The 23,516-nt window shown below is 33.3% G+C and overlaps 2 protein-coding genes across 2 annotated transcripts in view; one reads left to right on the forward strand and one right to left on the reverse strand.

Moving 5' to 3' along the window:
• The window catches only part of LOC114329229 (uncharacterized), a 1,335,969-nt gene that overhangs the window by 995,448 nt on the left and 317,005 nt on the right, over nucleotides 1-23,516 (reverse strand). The window lies entirely within an intron of this gene.
• LOC126878989 (adenosine deaminase 2-like) lies at nucleotides 5,367-6,964 on the forward strand. The gene has a single exon (XM_050641868.1). The coding sequence runs from the start codon at nucleotides 5,461-5,463 to the stop codon at nucleotides 6,898-6,900; it is 1,440 nt and encodes a 479-aa protein (XP_050497825.1). The 5' UTR covers nucleotides 5,367-5,460; the 3' UTR covers nucleotides 6,901-6,964.

Genomic DNA, 23,516 nt, shown 5'->3' on the forward strand with positions numbered 1-23,516 from the left:
CTTTGCAATTTGATTAGATATTTATCACCTGAAGTGATATGTGCCATGATAATCGAAAGAATCAAGAATGAAATAGATGAATACATAATAAAAGTAACCGTCCCTCATATATACCATACTCGTGACGTCATCCATCTGGGCGTGATGACGTCATCGATGATATTTTTAAATGAGAATAGGGGTCGCAAAATAGTTTATTCGAAAGATTATTTAATTCTCTATTCACTAATATAAACATTAACATAATTATTTATACAGGGTGTCCAAAAAAAATTATTAATTAAATTAATTGAGACACAAAGAAGAATGTATGTAATTTATTTGGAACCGACTAAAATATTAACAATTTTCTTTCATAACAAATGGAACAGTCCATTTATCATTAGGTACTCCCATTAAAGGGGAGGCCGTATACTCGTATAAACCTTTTTAAAGTTGTTAATAAATTATTGATTTCAAAATATACTTAAATTGTATTTTTGAGCATCTTATTTATTTTATATAATAATTAAATTCACTATCAAATGTCATTTATATTTTATTAATGATTAATTTAAAATTTAGTTTGACATTCACGAAGTGTCAAACTCAAATTTAAATAACCTATGCTTTGCTTAACAAATTCAGATTAAACAAGCTGAAAATGCGAGCATTATCATAACGAAAACTTTGTTTATATACGTATTTAAATTCATAATATGGAAAATTGCTATTACGAAAAGTTGTTTAGAATTAAAAATTATGATTTAATGTGCAAATATATCATTCTAATTTAAATGTTGTGAACTACACTGCGCGTCATAGAAAACGGGCACCCCAAAAAATGGGTCATTTTTCATGTCTCGTATCTCGTAAACCTGTGGTCCGCTTTTTTTTTCAATATCTTATAGCTTTATTTTTTAACAATATCGCTGTATATAGTAATAATGTTGTTGCTAAACAGGTAAATTTTCATTGCATACCTACCGGGTGTACCAATCAAACTGTGTTTTTTCCTTAAAGTTTGCAACACCTTGTGAAATATTCTAGTATTTATCAAACACTGAAATTAAAGCCCTACAATAGCCTCAGGTTTTCTTAACATTCTGTTTCATGATTCATTCGCTTATGTTGGATAGTACAAAAGTTATTAGGTACTTTAATAATTAGACATGGCCTTTATCAGTACAGGGTGTTTCTAAATGCGAGAACCAGTGCGACAAACTTTAAGGGGTAATTCTGCACTAAAAAATAATGACAGTTTGCTCGACAATCGTATGCCCGCAAATGCTTCGTTGCCGAGATACGGAATGTTGAATTTTTACTTACAAACTGACGATTTATTTACTCCTTAAAAATTGGTTGAGATATGCAAATAAAATTTGGTGTGTTTCATGACGTAGTTATTGCACATTTTTTGACATACAATTAAAAATTTTATATTCTCCATTGGCGTGCATACGTGAATATAAAATTCTTAATTGCATGTCAAAAAATGCGCAATAACTATTTCTTAAAATCCACCAAATTTCATTTGCATATCTCAACCGGTTTTAATGCAATAAATAAATAGTCGGTTTGTAAGAAAAAATTCAACATCCTGTATCTCAGAGGCGAAGCACTTGCGGACATATGTTTATAAAGCAAATGGTCATTATTTTTTCATGCAGAATTACCCCTTAAAGTTTGTCGTACTTATTTAGAAACACCCTGTACTGATGAAGAACATGGCTTGTTGTTAAAGTACCTAACTTTTGTATTATCCAATATAAGCGAATGTATCAATAAACAGAATGTTAAGAGGCTATAGTTGTATTTTAATTTTAGTATTTTATAAATGCTAGAATTTGCCACAGGGTGTTGCAAACTTTGAGGAAAAAACACAGTTTGATTCGTACACCCGGTATACAATCAAAATTTACGTGTTTAGCAACAATATTATTACAGCGATATTGTTAAAGAATAAAGCTATAAGATATTGAAAAAATTACTTAAATCGGACGACAGGTTTAGGAGACACTTGACATCAAACATGACCCATTTTTTGGGGTGCCCGTTTTCTATGACGCGCAGTGTATAAAGATACTTTATATTTTTTATATACCTGGTATAAAATTATTAAAATTTGATTCGTGATAGTTGCATGATAAATCTTAGACCAAGAAGAGCTTTTTATGAAGAATAACTTTTCTTCGTCAAATTAAAAATACAAGATTTATAAGTAAAAATGATGTTGGTATCCATAATTTGAGAAAATTCGTCAAATATTATAATTTTTTATTCCAAACAACATTTTAAGAACAATTTTCAAATATTGTGAAATACATAATACATAAAGATACTTTTTACTGATGAATTGTAGTAGTACTTATGGAACAGTCTATTTATCATTAAAGGGGAGGCCGTATACTTACTCGTACAAAGCTTTTGAAAGTTATTAATACATTATTGCTTTCAAAATATACTCAAATTGTATTTTTATACATTTATTACACATATTTATTATTTTATATAATAATTAAATTCACTATAAAATGTCATTTATATTTTATTAATAGCTAAATAATTTAAAATTTAGTTGGACATTCACGAAGTGTCAAACTCAAATGTAAATAATAACATTTGCTTTGCTTAACAAATTCAGATTAAAAAAAGTAGCCTACTTCCTAATCAAAGATTTCAGCTGACGTTAGTGCCTGGTAGGAAATAACCGGATTGTGACGTCACATTTTAGATTTTGAGGTCGATTATCTCGAAGACGGTTAGAGATATCGAAATGCCGTTTTCAGATTTGGATTCAGAAGACAAAACTGCATAAGAATCCATCGATACATCTGCTCTAAGTATTGCAGGAGCGGCAACGCAATAACACACAGACTTTTGCAAATTTATAAACGAAAAGTTTTCGTTAAAAACTAGCCTACTTACTAGCAACGATTTCAGCGGACGTTTAGTGTGTCGGCAGAAAATAAAAGGATTGTGACGTCACCTTTTAGATTTTGAGGTCGATTATCTCGAAGACGGTTAGAGATATCGAAATGCCGTTTTCAGATTTGGATTCAGAAGACAAAACTACATAAGGATCCATAAATCTGCTCTAAGTATTGCAGGAGCGGCAACGCACGAACGCACAGACTTTGCGAATTTATAAACAAAAAGTTTTCGTTGAAAATCGACCTGTTTCGGGATTTATCTCTAGAGTCGCCCATTCTCCAGAAAATAAATTTATTCCAACTCAAACGTCCTCACTGCATAAGCTCTCCATCAATGCACGAAATTATTTACTCTTCTTTTACCCTTGTTAATCTAGGACTATTGAATCAAAGCTACAAATAATCTTCTAATAGTAAGAACAAGTTCTACCGAAGCTGCCTTTATAGCTGGAGTTTCGCCTGTAGGACTCGCATTGAAACCATCGAGGCCGCTGATTTTATTGAATACTACCTTTCCAAATCTGTAATACACCTTGAATGCCTCATGATACATGAGGCTAGCAACCTTACCAAGAAACCTTTGCTTTTACTTTTTTGCTATTTAAACACTGATGTCCTCTTTGCTCCGCTATGGAGCTATATGATTTATAATAATAATAATCATCATCATCATAAGTGGCGTTACAGCTCTTTATGGGCCAAAGTCTTCTTCAGAACAATCCTCCATTCGTCCCTGTCTCTGGCAACTCTTCTCCATGCTCTAATTCCAATAGATTTTAAATCAGTTTCTATGTTGTCTTGGTACCTAAGTCTCGGTCTTCCTCTTGCTCGTTGTCCTATCGGCCCTCTTCGGTCAAAAACTTTTCTGACTTATGGCATCTTCCTCTCGCCTGATTACATGACCTATCCATCTAAGGCGTGCTACCTTAATGAATTGTACAACGTCAGGTTCTCCAAAATTTCTATTCAACTCAAAGTTGTAACGCCTGAGCGACAAACCTTGTTTTTTTATGCCACCATATATTCGTCTTAGAATTTTTCGCTCAAAACGTTTGAGTATAATAATAATAGGCCTTGAAATATGCTGCCAATGTTGTTAATGATGCTTGATAGTGTAGACTAGAACTTGCGCATCCTTCCCAATCTTCCGATTTTTCACAACAAGTCGTCAAGTGAAAAAAAAAATTGGAAAAGTTACTTTTTACTTTTTATATTCGAGATAGCGTATATTAGACAAGGCGAAAGCGGCGGGTTCTTTGGAGAAAATATTCTCATGAGATTTTTTTGCATAATCACATTCGTGAGACATTCCAGAATAAGATTCAAGAAGTCGCCCACGCGAAAAGTGGTCCAAATTTTTTTAAACAATTTTTTTTAATCGAATTGCAAAAATCAATATTTTTGGCCGAAACAAATTATTTTTAGGTTTTTTTGGACCATTCTGGATAAAAGAGGTCTGTTATAATTTTTCTCTAAAGTTAATCGTTTTCGAGGTAAAAGCATTTTTAAATTGAAAAAAAAACGAAAAATGGCGATTTTCAAGGCTTAATAACCCGGTTAAAAGTTATTACTATGAAAGTCAGAAAGTAACTAAATCAAAGTTTAAAGCCACCCTACAAGATCCTGAGGAAATTTTTGTCATTATTTGATTACTAAGCTGTTATTTTTAAGTAAAATAATGAGCGCCATGCACGTATTAGGCGGCCGTCCATGATGAGTGCGAAAGAGATGCCATTCAGGCAGTCCAACGGCGAATCTCACTCGCACTCACATTTACAGCCGCGTCAATACAATCTTACCATTCATTATTAATAATTAAAAATAACAGCTTAGTAATAAATGAATGACACAAATTTCTTCAGGATCATGATGGGGGGCTTTATGTTTGATTTAGTCACTTTCTGACTTTCATAATAATCATTTTTAACCGAGTTATTAAGTCTTAAAAATGGCCATTTTCGCGTTTTTCAAATTTTAAATTGCTTATAACTCGAACACGATCAACCTTAGAGAAAAATTATAAGAGACCTTTTCCATACGGAATGGTCCGAAAAATCTAAAAAAAAAATCCGAGCCAAAAATATTAATTTTTGCAATTTGATTAAAAAAAATTGTTTAAAAAGATTTGGACCACTTTTCGCGTGGGCGACTTCTTGAACCTTATTCTGGGTGTCTCACGAATGTGATTATGCAGAAAAATCTCATAGGAATATGTTTTCCAACGAACCCGCCGTTTTCGCCTCATCTATATAGATGGTCTTATTAAATTCAGTGAAAAGTAGTTCGCGATATCGGATGTAATGTTATGAGACTGTCACAAATGGAAAAAAATATTAGTGAAATGTGGCGTAGTACTAAAAGATAAGAGTCCATAAGAGAATATATAGAAGATAAGAAGAATAAAAAGAAGTTATCAATTACTATTAATCAATGTCAATAATGACAGATTGTCTATACAAGTATAATAGAAAATTACTTGGAAAATTGATTAAAGTTTAAAATAAAATTTAACGTAAAATTAAAAAAAGTAAGACCTACCTCATGTAAAATGTCCAATACGAAATCTAAATCATGTATAAGCCAATACTTAAAAAGTAGAGAAAATGTCATAAAAGAGGAAATTCAGTGTGCAATTGGAAATAATTTGGAACTTAACGAGAAGGAAAATGTTGTTAATGAATATATTATGAAACAGAAATATAAAGAACTAGACGAAGGTTTTCTTGATCCGCATAATTTTTCACCCGGCAATCATTTTTTTAAAGTTAGAGGTAAACTAGAGAATTCTAAAGTTTTCGAATTTATCAGAAAAATACCAAAAGGTGCATCCTTACATTCTCATGATACTGCGATGGCTTCAGGAGAATATCTATACAGCCTTACTTTTAGAGACAACTTATATGGATGTGCTAAAGATAGAGGTTGGACTATGCAATTCTTTCAAGAACCACCATCATCAAATTGGAAACCTTTATCACAACTAAGAACCAGCGGAACATTCGAAAGCTTTCTTAAATCCAAATTAACTTTAGTTTGTGATAACCCCGAAGTAAAATATCCTGATTTAAATACTGTGTGGAGTAATTTTCAAAATTTATTTATTAATTTAGAAAAGTTGATTTGTTATAAGCCTATTTTTAAAGAATACTTTTACCAAGCTTTAAAAGAAACGTATGAAGATAATGTCAAATATATTGAATTTAGAGGTTACTTACCTACTGTATACGATTTGGATGGAACCGAATATGGTCCTTGTGAAGTTGTTGGTATGTATGATGAAGTAAGAAAGCAATTTAAGCAAGACTATCCTGATTTTTTCGGATGTAAATTTATTTTTGCGCCACATAGAATGGTTGATAAAACAGTAATGGACAATTATGTTAAAATTTATAAAGAAATCAAGGCACAATACCCTGAATTTGTAATAGGATTTGATCTTGTTGGCCAGGAAGATTTAGGATATCCCTTGACATATTTTATACCCCAACTTTTAGAAATGAAAGAATTTGGCTGTAAGTTTTTCTTCCATGCTGGGGAAACACATTGGAATGGACAATTGACTGATCAAAATCTAGTAGATGCAATCTTGTTAGATACTGTTAGACTCGGACATGCGTTTGCTATATTGAAGCATCCTGTCTTAGCAAAAATCGTCAAAGAAAAAGGTATTGCCATAGAAGTGTGCCCTATATCTAATCAAGTACTTAAACTTATAGATGATCTACGAAGCCATCCAGCATCTATTTTAATTGCAAACAATTATCCTGTTGTTATTGGATGCGATGACCCGTCATTTTTTGGAACAAAAGGTATCAGCTATGACTGGTATGTAACTTTTATGGCGATGTGTCATCGAGACAGTGATCTTCGATTGTTAAAACAATTGGCTATAAACTCTTTAGATTATAGTGCATTGGAAGGTGAAGAAAAAGTGAGGGCAAAACAACAGTGGCAGAATGAATGGACAATGTTTATCGAATCATTCTAAATTCATACAATCCTTTAAATAGATACATATTTACATATTAAAAGTTTCCGTAATCTTCTTAAAACCTGTTTTATCATTGCTAAACTATTTATCTCAAATATTACTTAACTGCAATATATTAAGAGCGTTCGCAAGTACCTGTCGGCGACTAGTCGTTGACAATGGCAGCTAATCTGGAAAGCTCAACGTAGGTGGCGCTCGTGTAGTTGGAGGTCACGTCAACTTACGTCAACACTTCAAATCAATATATTTCCAAGTAAATATTGCATATTTGTTTCGCTGTGTGAATTAAACTCGAGAAAATAAAATCCCTCAATGTTGTGCTATGCATTTGTGCTTATCGAGAACATCAAGACACAGGTTTCTCAAAGATATTCTGAAGAGAAAAAAATGGATTGTAGCAATAAGAAGGGATACATATGTGCCGACTATAAACGCACGTATCTGCAATAAACATTTTGTTGAAACAGATTACGTATTGCCTCTAGATTCGACTGTAAAAAATAGAATACTTCACTATAAAATTCAGATCAAAATTTATTATAAACGCACGGATTAAGATATGCAATTTTATATAGACATTCACACTGTTGCCACATCTACAATCGCTTTTTATGGAGTGAACATATAAAAAAAAATTATATTTGAAGCAATAATAATAATATAGAAAAATGTGAAATACTAATTTTAAATAATTTTAAGTTCTCAATATTTTTTAGGGACTAAAACATAACCTGACGAAACCTAACCTAGCGTCATCGAAAATAATATAAAAAAGTTAATAACTGAATTTTAGTGACATATAAAATATCTTTAAAATATGCTTTAAAATGACTAAAACATATCCTGATCAAACCTAACCTATTCGAAAATAATATAAACAAGTTAATAACTTAAAATTAAGGAATTGTAGATTTTTGAAAACGTCACAGTTGACAGTTTTTAATTTTTGCTAAAAAAACCTCATCAAACCTAATTTAGTGTGAAAACAGTTGTTAATTCTTGTTAATTTTTTATTTATCGTTGATAAGAAGTCGAGGTCCGCTGGGATGAACAGCCTCGGCTTCTTTTCGCAGTGAATATCTGTTGTGAATTTTGTTGTGTTTGACATTTGATTTTTTGGAAGAAAACTTAAAAAAGACAAATCTGTGATTATCGTTCGAGGTGAACGGACGACTCATCCAAAGGGTAAGGGCCAAAACTATCTATATTTCCCTGTTAATTTCTAATTTGCATCGACTGGCATAGATTTTAAATTCGTCAATCTGCCGCATAAGATGGAGGAAGAAGTTCCTCCCGATCCTCCTCCACCACCTGACCCTCCTAATAAAATCAACCAACATGAATGTCAATCTCAACCTCCAATTATTCAGAAAAGTCTTAAAGGAAAAAAACAAATACTATTTTCGGAGACCGACATAGGTCCTTATGAAGTATTTGTCCAGGGTCAGGATAAAAATATTGGAGATTACCACGTGTTAAGTATAGCTAAATCTATTTCTGTTTTAAAAATTAAAGACATCACGAAAATCAGTAGAAAAGGTAAAAACAGGATAGGGGTATTATTTGCCACTAGAAAAGCAGCCAACGATTTCGTTGTGAGGAAAGATTGGGAAGCCCTAGGGTATGACGTGTTCATTCCATTTCATCAGATTTCTTGTAGGGGTATAGTAAGGGGAGTTAATAAAAGATTCACAGAGGAAGAAATAAAGGAGGCATCAGAAACCAACTTGGCTTTATGTAAGATATTAAGTGTAAAGCGAATGAACCGGAGAGTACAAGTGGATTCAAAGGTTGAATTTGTCTCCACGGGAACTATTAGCATAACTTTTTCAGGAAAAACTATTCCTAAAGAAATTTCCATATATCAACTACCAATGAGGGTCACACCATTCATCAGCCCTGTTCTTCAATGTGGAAATTGCTTACTTTATGGCCATTCTACGAACCAATGTAGAGGAAAAAAGAAATGTGCTAGATGCGGAACTTCTCATGAGGATTCTTCATCTAATACGTGTACAAAATATTGCATTTTCTGCAAATCTTCTGACCATGAATCAAATAGTCGTAATTGTAGAGAGAGAGTCAGACAAAAAGATATTAAGGATCTAATGTCCTTTTCTAATCTATCTTTCTATGAGGCAAGTCAGCAGGTTCCTAGGATCCATAATATTTCATCTTTAAACATAAACGATTTCCCCCCCTTACATAGCGATCAGAATAATTCTAATGGCATCTTACCACAAGAGAGGAGGTCTGCAGCCTCAGCTCAATATTCAAAACCTTTTAGTCAAGTCACTCAATCTCCACCAAAAAGAAGAAGACCTTCAATACAAGAAAATACAGGTTATGATAAAATCTCCCACCAAAGACTACTTATTAATCCATCAGGTAGAAGAATAAATGAGCCTTCGACTTCAAAATTCAATCCTGCTCACTCTGATTCTCAAATCACTAACTCACAATCTTTATCCCAACTTCATTTGGATTTCAATCAGGCCATGTCTATGCTGAACCAATCTCACAGGGAGCTCGTCATGACCTTCATTGGGGACTTAATAAACTCAAAATCATACTCCATTCCTTACAATATGGCAGATCTAAAGACTAGCATAAACAAAAGTGTATCACCTTTCAATACAAATGTAAACCAGGGTCGGAGGGGAATTGAGGATCTCGAGCCTGAGGATTCGAGATCTTTTGACTCCTTGGTCTAGCAAACATACTCTTTATAATGAATCCTAACACTCCGATAACTATTATTCAGTGGAATATACGTTCGTATAACACTAATTCTGACAATCTAAAAATCCTTATAAAAAACCTTAACCCAGATATAATCCTTATTAGCGAATCTTGGCTCTCAAACCAACATGTTATAAGATGTAGAGGGTATCAAATAATCAGAAAAGATCGAGAGGATGGCTATGGCGGATTAATTACTCTTATCAAAAATAATATTGATTATAGGGAAATTCAAATTGCCAATCCAGGCTTCAATCATGATGTCCAATTCCAACTCACATTTCTCCCTAACTTTAATTTGAATATTCTTAATATATACTGTCCACAAGACAACTCTATCTCCAAATCCAACTGGTTTTCCCTTGTTAAATTACTTAATAAGCCATTTTTAATCATGGGTGATCTAAATTGTAATCATAAGGCATGGGGTAGTTCTAGAGACAGTCACAATGGTAGGATTATTTTTGATTCTTTGGAGGAACTTGAGCTAGTATTTCTCAATGATGGGTCCCCAACTAGACTGGTGGCCCCAGGAGGCAGTAAGTCGGTAGTAGATCTAACAATGGCATCAGTCGATGTGGCAGCCAGTGTGGGCAAGTGGTCCACTATTTCAGATACTGGAACTAGTGACCACTTCCCCATAATATGTCAGATAGGTGTATGTCCTCAATCTCCCCCGCATTCATGTAAAAGAAGAAATCTAAAGAAAGCTGATTGGTCTACTTATCATAACAATTTAAACAGCATTTTCTTAGCTTCTCCCAGGGAAGATTACGAATTTTTTACTAACTCCATATCATCGGTAGCTGATGAAACAATACCTTGGCTTCACCCTCCTAATAATTCCAAATACCACATTCCATGGTGGGATGACTCATGTGCTGAAGTCGTCTCTGCGAGAGTGTCTGCCTTAAAAAAATTTAAAAATATCCCCTCAATGGAAAACTATATCGAGGCTAAAAAGAATATAGCCAAATCAAGAAAATTCCTAAAATCAAAACGTAAAAATAGTTTCAGACTATTTTGCAGTAAATTAAATAGAAACACTCCTCTAAAAGTTGTGTGGGAGAAAATTAATAAGGTATCGGCTTCGAAACCTTCAATATATACACAATTGCCCTCTACTCCTATATCCCACGAAATTCTATGTTGCTTAACCCCCCTTTCTGCTGTCAATAAAGTATTGGTTAGATCTCCTCAAGCCCTAGAACCGCCATTTGCTCTCGACGAGTATCAGAACTCCCTCTCAATTAAATCTGACTCGGCTCCTGGTTTGGATCAGATTTCCTACTCAATGTTAAAAAATCTTCCCGTTGTTGGATCTTTGTTATTAATTCAACTTTTCAATGAAAGTCTTAAAACGGGTATAGTTCCTGTTCAGTGGAAACAATCAGTAATTTTACCTATAATCAAAATAGATAAAGATTGTAATAATCCGTTAAACTTTAGACCAATAGCGCTTTCTTCATGTGTAGGCAAAATGCTCGAAACTCTTATAAAGAATAGAATAGAGTGGATTGTGGAACATAATAAGATTTTTAATCCACTACAACTAGGATTTAGAAGGGGTAGAGGTTGTACGGAATGCCTTACATACCTCACCTCAACAATTCAAATAGGCTTCGCTCAAAATCAATACACTGTTGGCATATTTCTAGATATCTCTTCTGCTTATGATAATGTCAATATATCACTCTTGTATTCCAAATTATTAAAGTATAACATTCCAACCCAACTGGCTAATTTGATTTTCTGCCTTCTAAATGATAGAGAGCTATTTGTCAAAGACAAACTGGGACAAACCCATGGCCCAAGAAAATCAAGTCTGGGACTACCCCAAGGTTCCCCATTAAGCCCTATCCTCTTCAACCTATATTGTCTTTCCCTGTATAATTTAATCCCCTCTTCATGCAAACTAATTCAGTATGCAGACGATTTGGTTCTTCTGATTAGAGGGAGTGATATTAATGAATTGGTAATTAATGTAAATAAATTATTGATTCAGATGGAATCATGGTTGCTAGACCACAATTTAAATCTGTCTAAGAACAAATCTTCTGCAATATTATTTACAAAAGGAAACACGAAAATCTCTCCCCCTAACGTAATATTTTGTAACCAGAATATTGGTTGGGTGGATTCAGTCAAATACCTGGGGGTAAATATTCAAAAAAACTTAAAGTGGAATTCATATGTAAACTCAATAGAACTAAAAGTAAATCGTGGCCTGAATGTGATGAGAGCTCTTTGTGGGACTTATTGGGGAAGTGATCCAAAAACCTTACAAATTGTACACAATGGTCTGATTCAGAGCCATCTGGACTATGGCTGCCAGGTAATTTTCGATTGTCCAACTTCCTTAATTAAAAGATTGGAGAAACTAAAATACAAAAGTATCCGAATTATAACTGGATGCATGAAATCTACCCCTATTCATGCTCTCTTAAGTGAAAGTGGTCAGATCTCGCTTAAATCTAGATGGGAATGGCTTAGCTCTAAATTTATATTAAAAAATTTAATGTTAATTGGCAACCCAATTATTTCCGCTCTCGACCTGTTAGACTTGGCAATTCAAAGGAACCAAAATCATTGGAAAAACAGAAGTATTCCATTTCTAGTGCTTTTAAAAAACAAATTTAAAAGTACTTATCCCAACTTATATTTAAGTGACTTATACCCATGCCATAACTTTGAACTAGACCATCAATTATCAACAATTCCAATCATAAATATCCAATCTAATCGTTCAGATGAACTTGCCTCAGTTCAACTCCAAAAAATAATTCTAAATAAACCTAGTCACACCAAATTCTTCACGGACGGCTCGGTTGATGATGAAGGATCAGCAGGCTTTGGTGTCTTTAGCCGAGAGATCAACTATTCTTATACCAGTAAACTACCTAAGTATACCCAAATATGTACGGCTGAGATTGTCGCAATTAATCATGCCCTCCAAATTATTTTGAAAAATGGGATTAAACAAGCAATCATCTGCTCGGACTCTAAAAGTGCCTTACAGAAAATAGGCAGATCAACCTATTCTATGGAAACAGAACATTCATCGTTCATGACCAAGAGAGGCATCACTGAAGCGAAAGAAAATAACGTTAATATTAGTCTGGCATGGATTCCAGGACACTCGAATATTAAAGGGAACATGGTGGCTGATAAACTAGCTAATATAGGTAGAACCTTAAATGTAGCTGCTGATATCACTCTTCACTATTCCAACTTTCTACCAGACATCAAGCATTCCATCTGGAATCGGTGGAAGCAAGAATGGCAGGGGAAAAATCGAAATAATTCATTTTACTCTAAAATTGTAGGTCAGATAGATAAACTCCCCTGGTACCACAATTTTGCATACCAAGACAGAAGACATATAACCACCATTATTAGAATGAGGACAGGTCATTGTGCTACTCCAGTTCACCTATTCAGGATAGGAGTAAAAGATGACCCATATTGTGACTGTGGCCGAGTTGGGTCCTTAAATCATCTGATTTTTGAGTGCCCTATAAATATGTCACCCAATTTTGACCTATATAAAGAATTAGCCAAGACAAATATCCCTACTCCCATTGAAATTTGCCTACTTATGTCCAACCTTAATCCACGTAGGATTAACCTGATCCTTAAATTCCTTAACTTAGCCAAACTTAATTTATAAATTAATCAATTCCCAAATTTGAATTAAAAAAATTAAGAAGATAAAGATATAAAAAGATATTGGACCTCCAAATGATAAAAGTCTTAACCCTTATGGTATAATATTGCCTTTCCTGTAGGGACTGTCTGGCCCTATACGAAGATGTTCCTGCTAATATATATTTAAAAAAAAAAAAAAATTGAGGCTTTAACATATATATTTGGAAATATTCGACTGCCCAGAGCAAGACAAGAGTATTTCCCTGGTGTAAGCTGGGCGAATTATCCCGAGGGATATAACCCAATAAAGGAAGAAGAAGAAGAAGAACTTAAAATTAAAGTGACCTAGTAGGTACCATTCAAATATTCTTTAGTGACTAAAACATAACCTGATCAAACCTAACCCTAAATTTTTCTAATTTCATCTTAAATTTAAGGTCGCTTTTCACGTAGACAAACACCCAAATAATTGTACTTAATTAATTTAACACATTCTATATTTCCATAAGGAATTATAATTTTTTTAAATAAGACAACATTGCACAATCGACTGCGCTCAACCCATACTTAAACCAAATTTACACCAAATGCGCAACTGTCATGGTAGTCCTGTCGCCAGGGGGGGTACAACGGCCTTCTTAATTCAGATGGACTTACCCAAGTTTTTTATGTATTTTGGCCCGTAGAACACGAATTTTTTGGGTAACAGTTGATCCGGATGTCGATAAGATTGTTATAAACAAAGAAGTTGAGGAATTACATAACAGCGATTTCTCGCAAAACAAAACATTTTTTTGTATTTTTTGGGTCATTCTAACCAAAAAATGTTCCTACAAGTTTTTTCGTAGGATGCATAGTTTTCGAGATAAACGCGGTTGAACTTTCAAAAAATCGAAAAATTGCAATTTTTGAACCCGAATAACCTTTGAATAAGAAATAAAATAGCAATTCTGCTTACCGCCTTTAAAAGTTTGAGTCAAATTATATCTGTTTTGAATATTTGCATTGCTAAAAATTTATTTTTTGATTGTTAAAAAAAGCTTTAAACACATAGTGTTTCCCGTGCCTAATACATGCGTTTTAATGCATGCTACGTAGAAATAGCCTCGTTTGCACTATTACCTCTTCTACCTACTCGTTCGATTTTAAATGAGAAATCATTAAAAACATCACTCAAGCACTAGGTGTTTATAGCTTTTTTTAACAATAAAATAATAAATTTTTAGCAATACAAATAATTAAAACCGATATAATTTGACTTGAACTTTCAAATGCGGTAAGCAGAATTGCTATTTTATTTTTTAATCAAAAGTTATTCGGGGTCAAAAGTTGCAATTTTTCGATTTTTTGAAAGTTCAACCGCGTTTATCTCGAAAACTATGCATCCTACGAAAAAATTTGTAGGAACATTTTTTTGTTAGAATGGCCCAAAAAATACAAAAAAATGTTTTGTTTTGCGAGAAATCGCTGTTATGTGATTCCTCAACTTCTTGGTTTATAACAATCTTATCGACATCCGGATCAACTGTTACCCAAAAAATTCGTGTTCTACAGGTCAAAATACATAAGAAAAACTTGGGTAAGTCCATCTGAATACAGGAGGCCGTTGTACCCCCTGGCGACAGGACTATGGCGGCCACATTTTGAAAATATCACATTTTTAAATGAGATAAACACAAAAATTAATGCTGAGCGCACTTAATTGTGAATTTTAAATTGATAAAAAAGTAAGGCAGATCGCACATATCATATTATTCACAGTTGTCAGACTCGTGTGGGGAGCGAGTCAATATAGAAATAAAACATTGAGACGATGATTAATATAGTTTATCATTCGATAAGGGCTTCCTTTTTCCAGTAACTCTCGCATTCCTTCTAAATTCGTTTTTCAACGCACAAACAGTCTCCAAGATCCATATATTTCGGCCATAATTTATTATTTATTACATCGTAATCAAAAACACCATTATACAATGGTAGGGGAGCCCAAGCGGGGATTTTTGCAGTTACTCGAGCGCGTCAGATTATCATATGTGGAGAAACCTGGTACCCTGTAGATGTACCTCTACCATATATTGGCTCTTAACACATGTGAGTTCGTTAAGGGGGGCCCGAAAAAAAAAATCTATCCTTAAAAAAACTCGAAATTGTCAGATTAAGATAAGGTAAGTTAAGTACATGCAAAAGAGTGTATATTTCAAAAATCTGACGATTTGAGCCGGGCGTAAGGAAATGTGCGAGTCCCAAAGTTTCACAAGAAAAAAGCGAATATTTCGCGAAATGATCGGCATGATACCAAACACGACTTCCCATGGAGAGGGGTGGGGGGTAAATTTAATATTTTAAATACGAATCCCACGATATTTCGCGAAATGAACATCAGATCGAAAAACTGTAAAATACACTTATTCAATATTTTTGAAAAATCTATCGAATGGCACCAAACACGACCCCCCACGGAGGTGGGGTGGGGGTTACTTTAAAATCTTAAATGGGAACCCTCATTTTTTATTGCAGATTTGGATTCCTTACGTAAAAATAAGTAACTTTTATTCAAAACATTTTTTCGAATTATGGATAGATGGCGTTATAATCGGAAAAAACGATTGTTGGAAATGGAAAATTAAATTAAAAAATGGCAAGCGCCCACTAACATGGAAAACTTTACTTAACTTTTTTTGGTTTTAGGACCTACTCTTCACAACCCAATAGGTCCCCAAAGCGCTCGAGTGACTGCACATTTAGCATACTTTGCTCCCCTACCACAATCTTCACGAATACTCAAAACGTTGACCTCCAACTACACGAGCACCGCCAAGCGGGAGAAACGGCGTACATAGGTGCCATTTCTAACCTCACCTAGTATAAATAATACCGTTAAAAGATAAATAAACAAGGTATATTTACTTTTAATTAATATTAATAACTAATTATTAAATTATACTAGGTAAATATACCTTGTATATTTATCTATTAACGATAATATTTATAAAAAACTCTAACAAGAAGTAAAACCACTTCTATGTAAATTGGTATATTTATTAAAACTTAAAAATCCCAATGGATTGAATAAAAATGTCCAATTCAGAACGTTTTCAGACCTATCGGTCCATCATCAGTGAATGTGCATACTTGCTAAATAGCCCCAGAACCAAACAATGGTTGAATTTAAAATTCAATTTACATTATTTAAAAATAATATTAAACAGGCTAAACGCCGATGTTACAGGATATTGCCTATGGGAACATGGTGAAACCCTACCAAAACCTCAATCAACCATCTTAGGCCAACTTTGACTATAAAGTCTCTAAAGTCACTTTATAGTCAAAGTTGGCCTAAGATGGTTGATTGAGGTTTTGGTAGGGTTTCACCATGTTCCCATAGGCAATATCCTGTAACATCGGCGTTTAGCCTGTTTAATATTATTTTTAAATAATGTAAATTGAATTTTAAATTCAACCATTGTTTGGTTCTGGGGCTATTTAGCAAGTATGCACATTCACTGATGATGGACCGATAGGTCTGAAAACGTTCTGAATTGGACATTTTTATTCAATCCATTGGGATTTTTAAGTTTTAATAAATATACCAATTTACATAGAAGTGGTTTTACTTCTTGTTAGAGTTTTTTAACTATATGGTATACAGCCAACCTAGGGAACCTCCCTTTTAGATAATATTTATATTATTTTAAAGTCCGCATGCGATTTGGTGACAATTTGTCGCCGACAGTTACCCGCGAACGCACCTATTATTTATATCTAACATATACGGTGAGGACGTTTGAGTTGGAAAAAATTCATTTTCTCGAGAATGGGCGACTTTGGAGATAAATTCCGAACCAGTTCGAGTTTTATTTTTAAATTATAATTTTTTGGCGTATGGATCATACTAGTGACGTCATCCATCTCGTCATGACGTAATCGATGGTTTTTTTTAAACGAGAGTAGGGGCCGTGTGATAGCTCGTTCGAAAGGTTATTCAATGTCCTATTCACTAATATAAACACTAACATAATTATTTATACAGGGTGAAATGAAAATGAAAATGAGTTTATTCCAACTCAAACGTCGTCACTGTATATTATTCTAGTTTTCAGTCTTACTGTTTTTATATTATCTACCATTTTTAATATCTACCATTTTATTAATATGTATAAGGTACTAATTTGCTCTTTATTAAACGTAGGTACCCAACATTAATTTTATTTATGATAACTCCGCTATTATTAATTTTTCGAAAAAAAGTTATTGTTTATAAAAAGTTCTGCATGTTCTAAAAACTAAGGTTTAAAAATAAGGTATAAAATTTTATTAATTCTATACGGGGTATGTCAAAAAATATTAATTTTGCTCAAGAGTAAAGTACATACCTTTATTTTCCACAATATTGAAAAATTATTATTATAAAATGTTGTTCAGAATTAAAAACTATGTTTTAATATTGAATTACATCCTTTTAATTGAAATATTGTGAACTATTATAACGATACTTTACTCTCTAGCGAAATTCATATTTTTTGACATACCTCGCATAAAATTGATAAAATTTGATATATTTATTATTCTTGCGTTTTAGTTTTTAGACCATGCAGAATAGACCATGCTTTTTATAAAGAATCACTTTTTTCTTAATGAATAATAACGGAGTTATAATAGATAAAATTCATCTTAAGTATCTGAAATTTGAGAACACTTTTTATTTTTTTTTAATTAGAAGAATGTAATTACATATTATTATTAAAACATAATTTTTAATTCCAAACAACTTTTTATAATACCAATTTTCGATATTGTGAAATATAAAGATAGACACTTTACTCTTGAGCGAAATTCATATTTTTTGACATACTTCGTATACTATTGATACAATTTTATATCTTATGATTGCATTTTAGGTCTTGGACCATGCAGAGCTTTTATAAGGAATGCAGTTTTTAAACACTAATTAGAGCTTTTTTTAAAACACTAAAAGGTTTGATGAGTTTTCCCCAAATAATGCTTCATTTTTGCTTATTTCACGTTGAAATATTCGATTTGGCACTTTGCTTTTCTTGAATCCAAATACTGCCTGAGTACAATATGTTTTTAGTTTTTTTATATAAGCTACATTTTTGTTAAAAACATTGTTTTCGATAAAATACTTATTTTTTGAGTTATTTTCGTAAACCGTCTGAAAACGTGTCTTTTTGTTGTTAAAAAATAAACATTTTCATTCGTAAATAACTCGCAAAATATTGGCTTGATGAAAGAATTCTATATTACAAAAGTTGCTTATAAGTATCTATTTGATCTATTTCCGGACTTATCTTGAACGTATGTTTCCTCGCCCCCGAGAAGGGGTGACTTTCATCCCCAAGTAAAAGCAACCCTAAGCTCAAGTCAAATAATGAAGTAGAGGGTAAGAGGAACCTAAATCCAAATTTTCAGTAGTAATTGCACAAGAGTTCTAAAATTCTATATTAATTTTAGAGATCGAGTGCAATTTGTTGCGATTATTTCATGAATAAAACTGTTCAGATCCAAAATTTTATTGTAATATACAGGGTGTAACAAAAATACAGGTCATAAATTAAATCACATATTCTGGGACCAAAAATAGTTCGGTTGAACCTAACTTACCTTAGTACAAATATGCATACAAAAAAAGTTACAGCCCTTTGAAGTTACAAAATGAAAATCGATTTTTTCCGATATATCGAAAACTATTACAGATTTTTTAATGAAAATGGACATGTGGTATTCTTATAGCAGGAACATCTTAAAAAGAAATTATAGTGAAATTTGTGAACCCCATAAAAATTTTATGGGGGTTTTGTTCCCTTGAACCCCCCCAAACTTTTGCGTACGTTCCAATTAAATTATTATTGTAGTACCATTAGCTAAACACAATATTTCTAAAATTTCCCTCTTAGTACTTTTTCGAAAAGCTAGTTTTTATCGAGATATTTTGAATATCTGTCAAATCTACCACATATTTGTATACTGACAAGAGACCTGGTAGTAATATGAAAATTTATTTATAAATTACAGTTTGAGATATATTTTGAACTATATTAGAAAAGAAGCCATATCTCGATAAGAGGTGTATTATCGAAAAAAGACTAGGAGGAAAAAAAGTTTTAAAAACATTGTGTTTAACTAATGATACCGCAATAATAGTTTAATTGGAACGTACAAAAACATTTAGGGGACTTAAAGGCACAAAACCCCCATAAAATTTTTATGTAAATATATTAAAAAAGAAGCCGCAACTCGATTAAAACTGGTTTATCAAAAAAATACTAAGAGGCAAAAAAGTTTTAAAAACATTGTATTTAACTAATGGTACCACAACAATAATTTAATTGGAGCGAACATAAAAGTTTGGGGGGGGGGGGTTTAAGGGAACAAAACCCCCATAAATTTTTTATGGGGTGCACAAATTTTACTACAATTTCTTTTTAAGATGTTCCTCCCATAAGAATGCCACATGGCCATTTTCGACAAAAAATCTATAATAGTTTTCGATATATTGGAAAAATTCAATTTTCATTTTGTAACTTCAAAGGGCTATAACTTTTTTTGTAGGCATATTTGTACTAAGGTAAGTTAGGTTCAATCGAACTATTTTTGGTCCCAGAATATGTGGTTTAATTTATGACTTGTATTTTTGTTACACCCTGTATTTATGTAAGTACAAATTAGTAGTGTTAAACACACAGTTGATATAAAATATTTTACGGTTGAAAGTCATCACTTTTATAACTTATAAAACATTAATTGTCAAACCCATTTAGCGAAAAAGGTGCGAAAACGCACCATTTTTTGTAGATTTTTTTTTGACAATTCGTTAATTTTTTTTAAATCTTTGTAATTTTTAAGCAACCAGAAGATATAAGTGTAACTAAATTTAATTTTGTTTAATTTCCAAACTCATGCTCTCATCTCAAAAATATTTTCTAAATGTAATGTCCGACATTTTCAATCCTTCGACACAACTTTATTTTTACTGTAGTAATTTTATTGGCATAACACTTTTGTGGTCAAATAAATTAAAACAATATTTTTTTAACCTATTTGTACACCAATTGTTATAAAAATACAAAAAAAAATTTCTGAGTCATCAAATCTCGTGTTTGAAAATAATGGTTCGATAACGAACCATTGGCGGAAGTCGACATATAATCCTGTCTGATCAGGAATAAGTTCAAGGTGATGCACAGGCAGTAATTTGTTGGGATATTTCTTTATTATGTGTAAAAACACATATCCACTATGCTTGCGCTCCGAGCTCCTGCAACTGCTCTACATAGTGGACACGTTTGGCGCTCCCGGACTGTGCAATTGTGCACACTCTGCCTCGGCGCTCCAATCTGTGGCGGTTTTTATGTAAGGGAGCGCATACTGTATCGATTGGAGCAGTTGCAGGGAGCGCGGAGCGCAAGAAGTTCGTGAACATAGTGGATGGTTGGCGCTCTCGGACCATGCAACAGTGTGTACTCCGCCTCAACGGTCCAATAGGTGGCGGTTTATATGCAGAGGAGCACATGCATGTAGATGGGAGCAGTTGCAGGAGGCGCGGAGCGCAAGAGGTTTGTAAACATAGTGGATGGTTGGCGCTCCCGGACCGTGCAAAAGTGCGCGCTTTGCCTCGGCAGTCCTCGGTTTATATGTAGAGGAGCGCATGCCGTATCGATGGAAGCAGTTGGAGGGAGCGCGGAGCGCAAGAGGTTTGTAAACATAGTTTATGGTAGCCACTCCCGGGCCGTGCAACAGTGCGCGCTCCGCCTCGGCCTTTCAATTGGTGTCGGTTTATATGTAGAGGAGCGCATACCGTATCGATTGGAGCAGTTGCAGGGAGCGCGGAGTGCAAGAGGTTCGTGAACATAGTGGATGGTTGGCGCTCCCGGACCGTGCAACAGTGCGCCAACGACCGTGCGGCAGTGCCTCGGTGGTCCAATATTACGAACGTAGTGGATACGTACCTTTAGAAAGACGGGTATTCTGGTATTCAGTGTTTTGTTATAATCTAGGCTGGGGGGGGGGGGGTAGGAGGGGACTACATAAGGGAGGTTGTGTAGTGCTGTAGACAATATTAGACAATGTCGATTTGTCGAATTTATGCAACTGGCACAGTGCAAGATACAGGATTGGAAAGTATAAACTGGAAATATCTAAAATAATTTCCAAAAAAGATAGAGGGCCGTTCGACTTCGTTTTTAAAAAAGAAGCTGAAGAAGGTGTAGGCAATGTTCTAACCATACTATTTTTGTTTATCAAAACTTCCAGGTCCATTTACACTCTAAATGTTTTGAGACTTTTCACAAAAAATAAAATTGTGTGTTTCAATTTTTATATCTCATTTCCGCCAAAGGTTCGAAAACGAACCATTTTGTTGTGGTGACACCTGCCATTATCAAAGTGTAAAACAATTTTTTTACGAATGTTTAAGTTTATTTTACTCTAGTTAATCAAATATATTACATATTATTGCAGTATTTCTTTGCTTGGCGGTTAATGGGTTTTAATGTCACTGAATGTATTTTTCGTAGCAACGAAGGGCATCTGACGTAATACACTTGACGACTGGATATTACCAAAAATTATCAGTAGTAATTGCACAAGAGCTTTGAAATTATTGAATTTTTCCCGAGTGACACTTTGATAGTTTTAATTGAAATTATGTCAAAGTGTCACGAGAGCAAAAATTCTATATTAATTTCAGAGGTCGAGTGGTCGCAATTTGTTGCGATTATTTCATGAATAAAACTGTTCAAAACCAAAATTTTATTGTAATTTATTTATGTAAGTACCATTAAACACACAGTTTTTATAAATATTTGACGATTGAAAGTCATCACTTTTATAATTTTTAAAACATTAATTGTCATTAATGTCACTGAATGTATTTTTTCGTAGCAACGAAGGGCATCTGACGTAATATACTTAACGACGGGAGATTATCAAAAATTATCGATTTAATTCAGATTTCTGTAGCTTTCTATTGGTCAGAATCTCCTATGAATGAAATAATCAGTAGTAATTGCACAAGAGCTCTAAAATTCTATATTAATTTTAGAGATCGAGTGCAATTTGTTGCGATTATGTCATGAATAAAACTGTTCAAAACCAAAATTTTATTGTAATTTATTTATGTAAGTACAAAATTAGTACAATTAAACACACAGTTGTTATAAATATTTCACGGTTGAAAGTCATCACTTTTATAATTTTTAAAACATTAATTGTCATTAATGTCACTGAATGTATTTTTTCGTAGCAACGAAGGGCATCTGACGTAATATACTTGACGACGGGAAATTATCAAAAATTATCAATTTAATTTAGATTTCTGTAGCTTTCTATTGGTCAGAATCTCCTATGAATGAAATAATCGGGTATAATATCACAAGAGAGTGAGAATAAATTGAAAATAATGCGACAGTTTTTCGAAAATTTGTTGTCTGGCAATAGACACGAGAACCCTGCGGGCTCTCGTGTCTATTGCCCAATGACAACAAAATTTGAGTAAAAATGAAGCATTATTTTTTTATTTTTATTCTTACTGTCGTGTGATATTCGTAAGATTATTTTTTAATACGTATATTATGGATATTTTCTTAAATGTGACAGTTGTCAAAACTAGGAAACTGGTTGCCATTAAACAGAAACAATCTACTTAAAAATATTCTATCGGTAATTTTCTACAGTACATAATTCTCAGTATAATTTTAATCTGATTGGACAGAATTAAACATGTGATCCAATATCTTACTATACGATTGGAAGTTAAAATCATTAAAAAATAATCACCTTAATTTGCATTTCTGTAGCTTTCTATTGGTCAGAATCTCCTATGAATGAAATAATCAAGTAAATCCGTCGTGACGACGAAAATTACACTCCAAAACGGTCATTTACTGTGCTAAACGACAATCCACAATACTTGGTACATTTTTGTTATAAAAACCTACTAAGATGTTTATTAATTATCATTAACTGACTATGTACTTCTTTAAACTTTAACCACTGATGGGGTATGTCATACCTTGCCGAAAATATTTCTATTTTTTAACATTTCTAGAACACCATCTGTGTACCTTCAAGTGGTGTGTAATTGTACCAGCTCCCAACTACTGGACTACTGCAGTTTTAGTATGGTTTAGTATTTGAGGTACGTTGACGTAAAGTTTTCTTGCGGTATCACGTATCTTATGTCAGTGTTTACGTTTCTATAGTTA

Source organism: Diabrotica virgifera, chromosome 1 (assembly GCF_917563875.1).
Source record: "Diabrotica virgifera virgifera chromosome 1, PGI_DIABVI_V3a".
In the NCBI taxonomy this organism is placed as follows: domain Eukaryota; kingdom Metazoa; phylum Arthropoda; class Insecta; order Coleoptera; family Chrysomelidae; genus Diabrotica; species Diabrotica virgifera.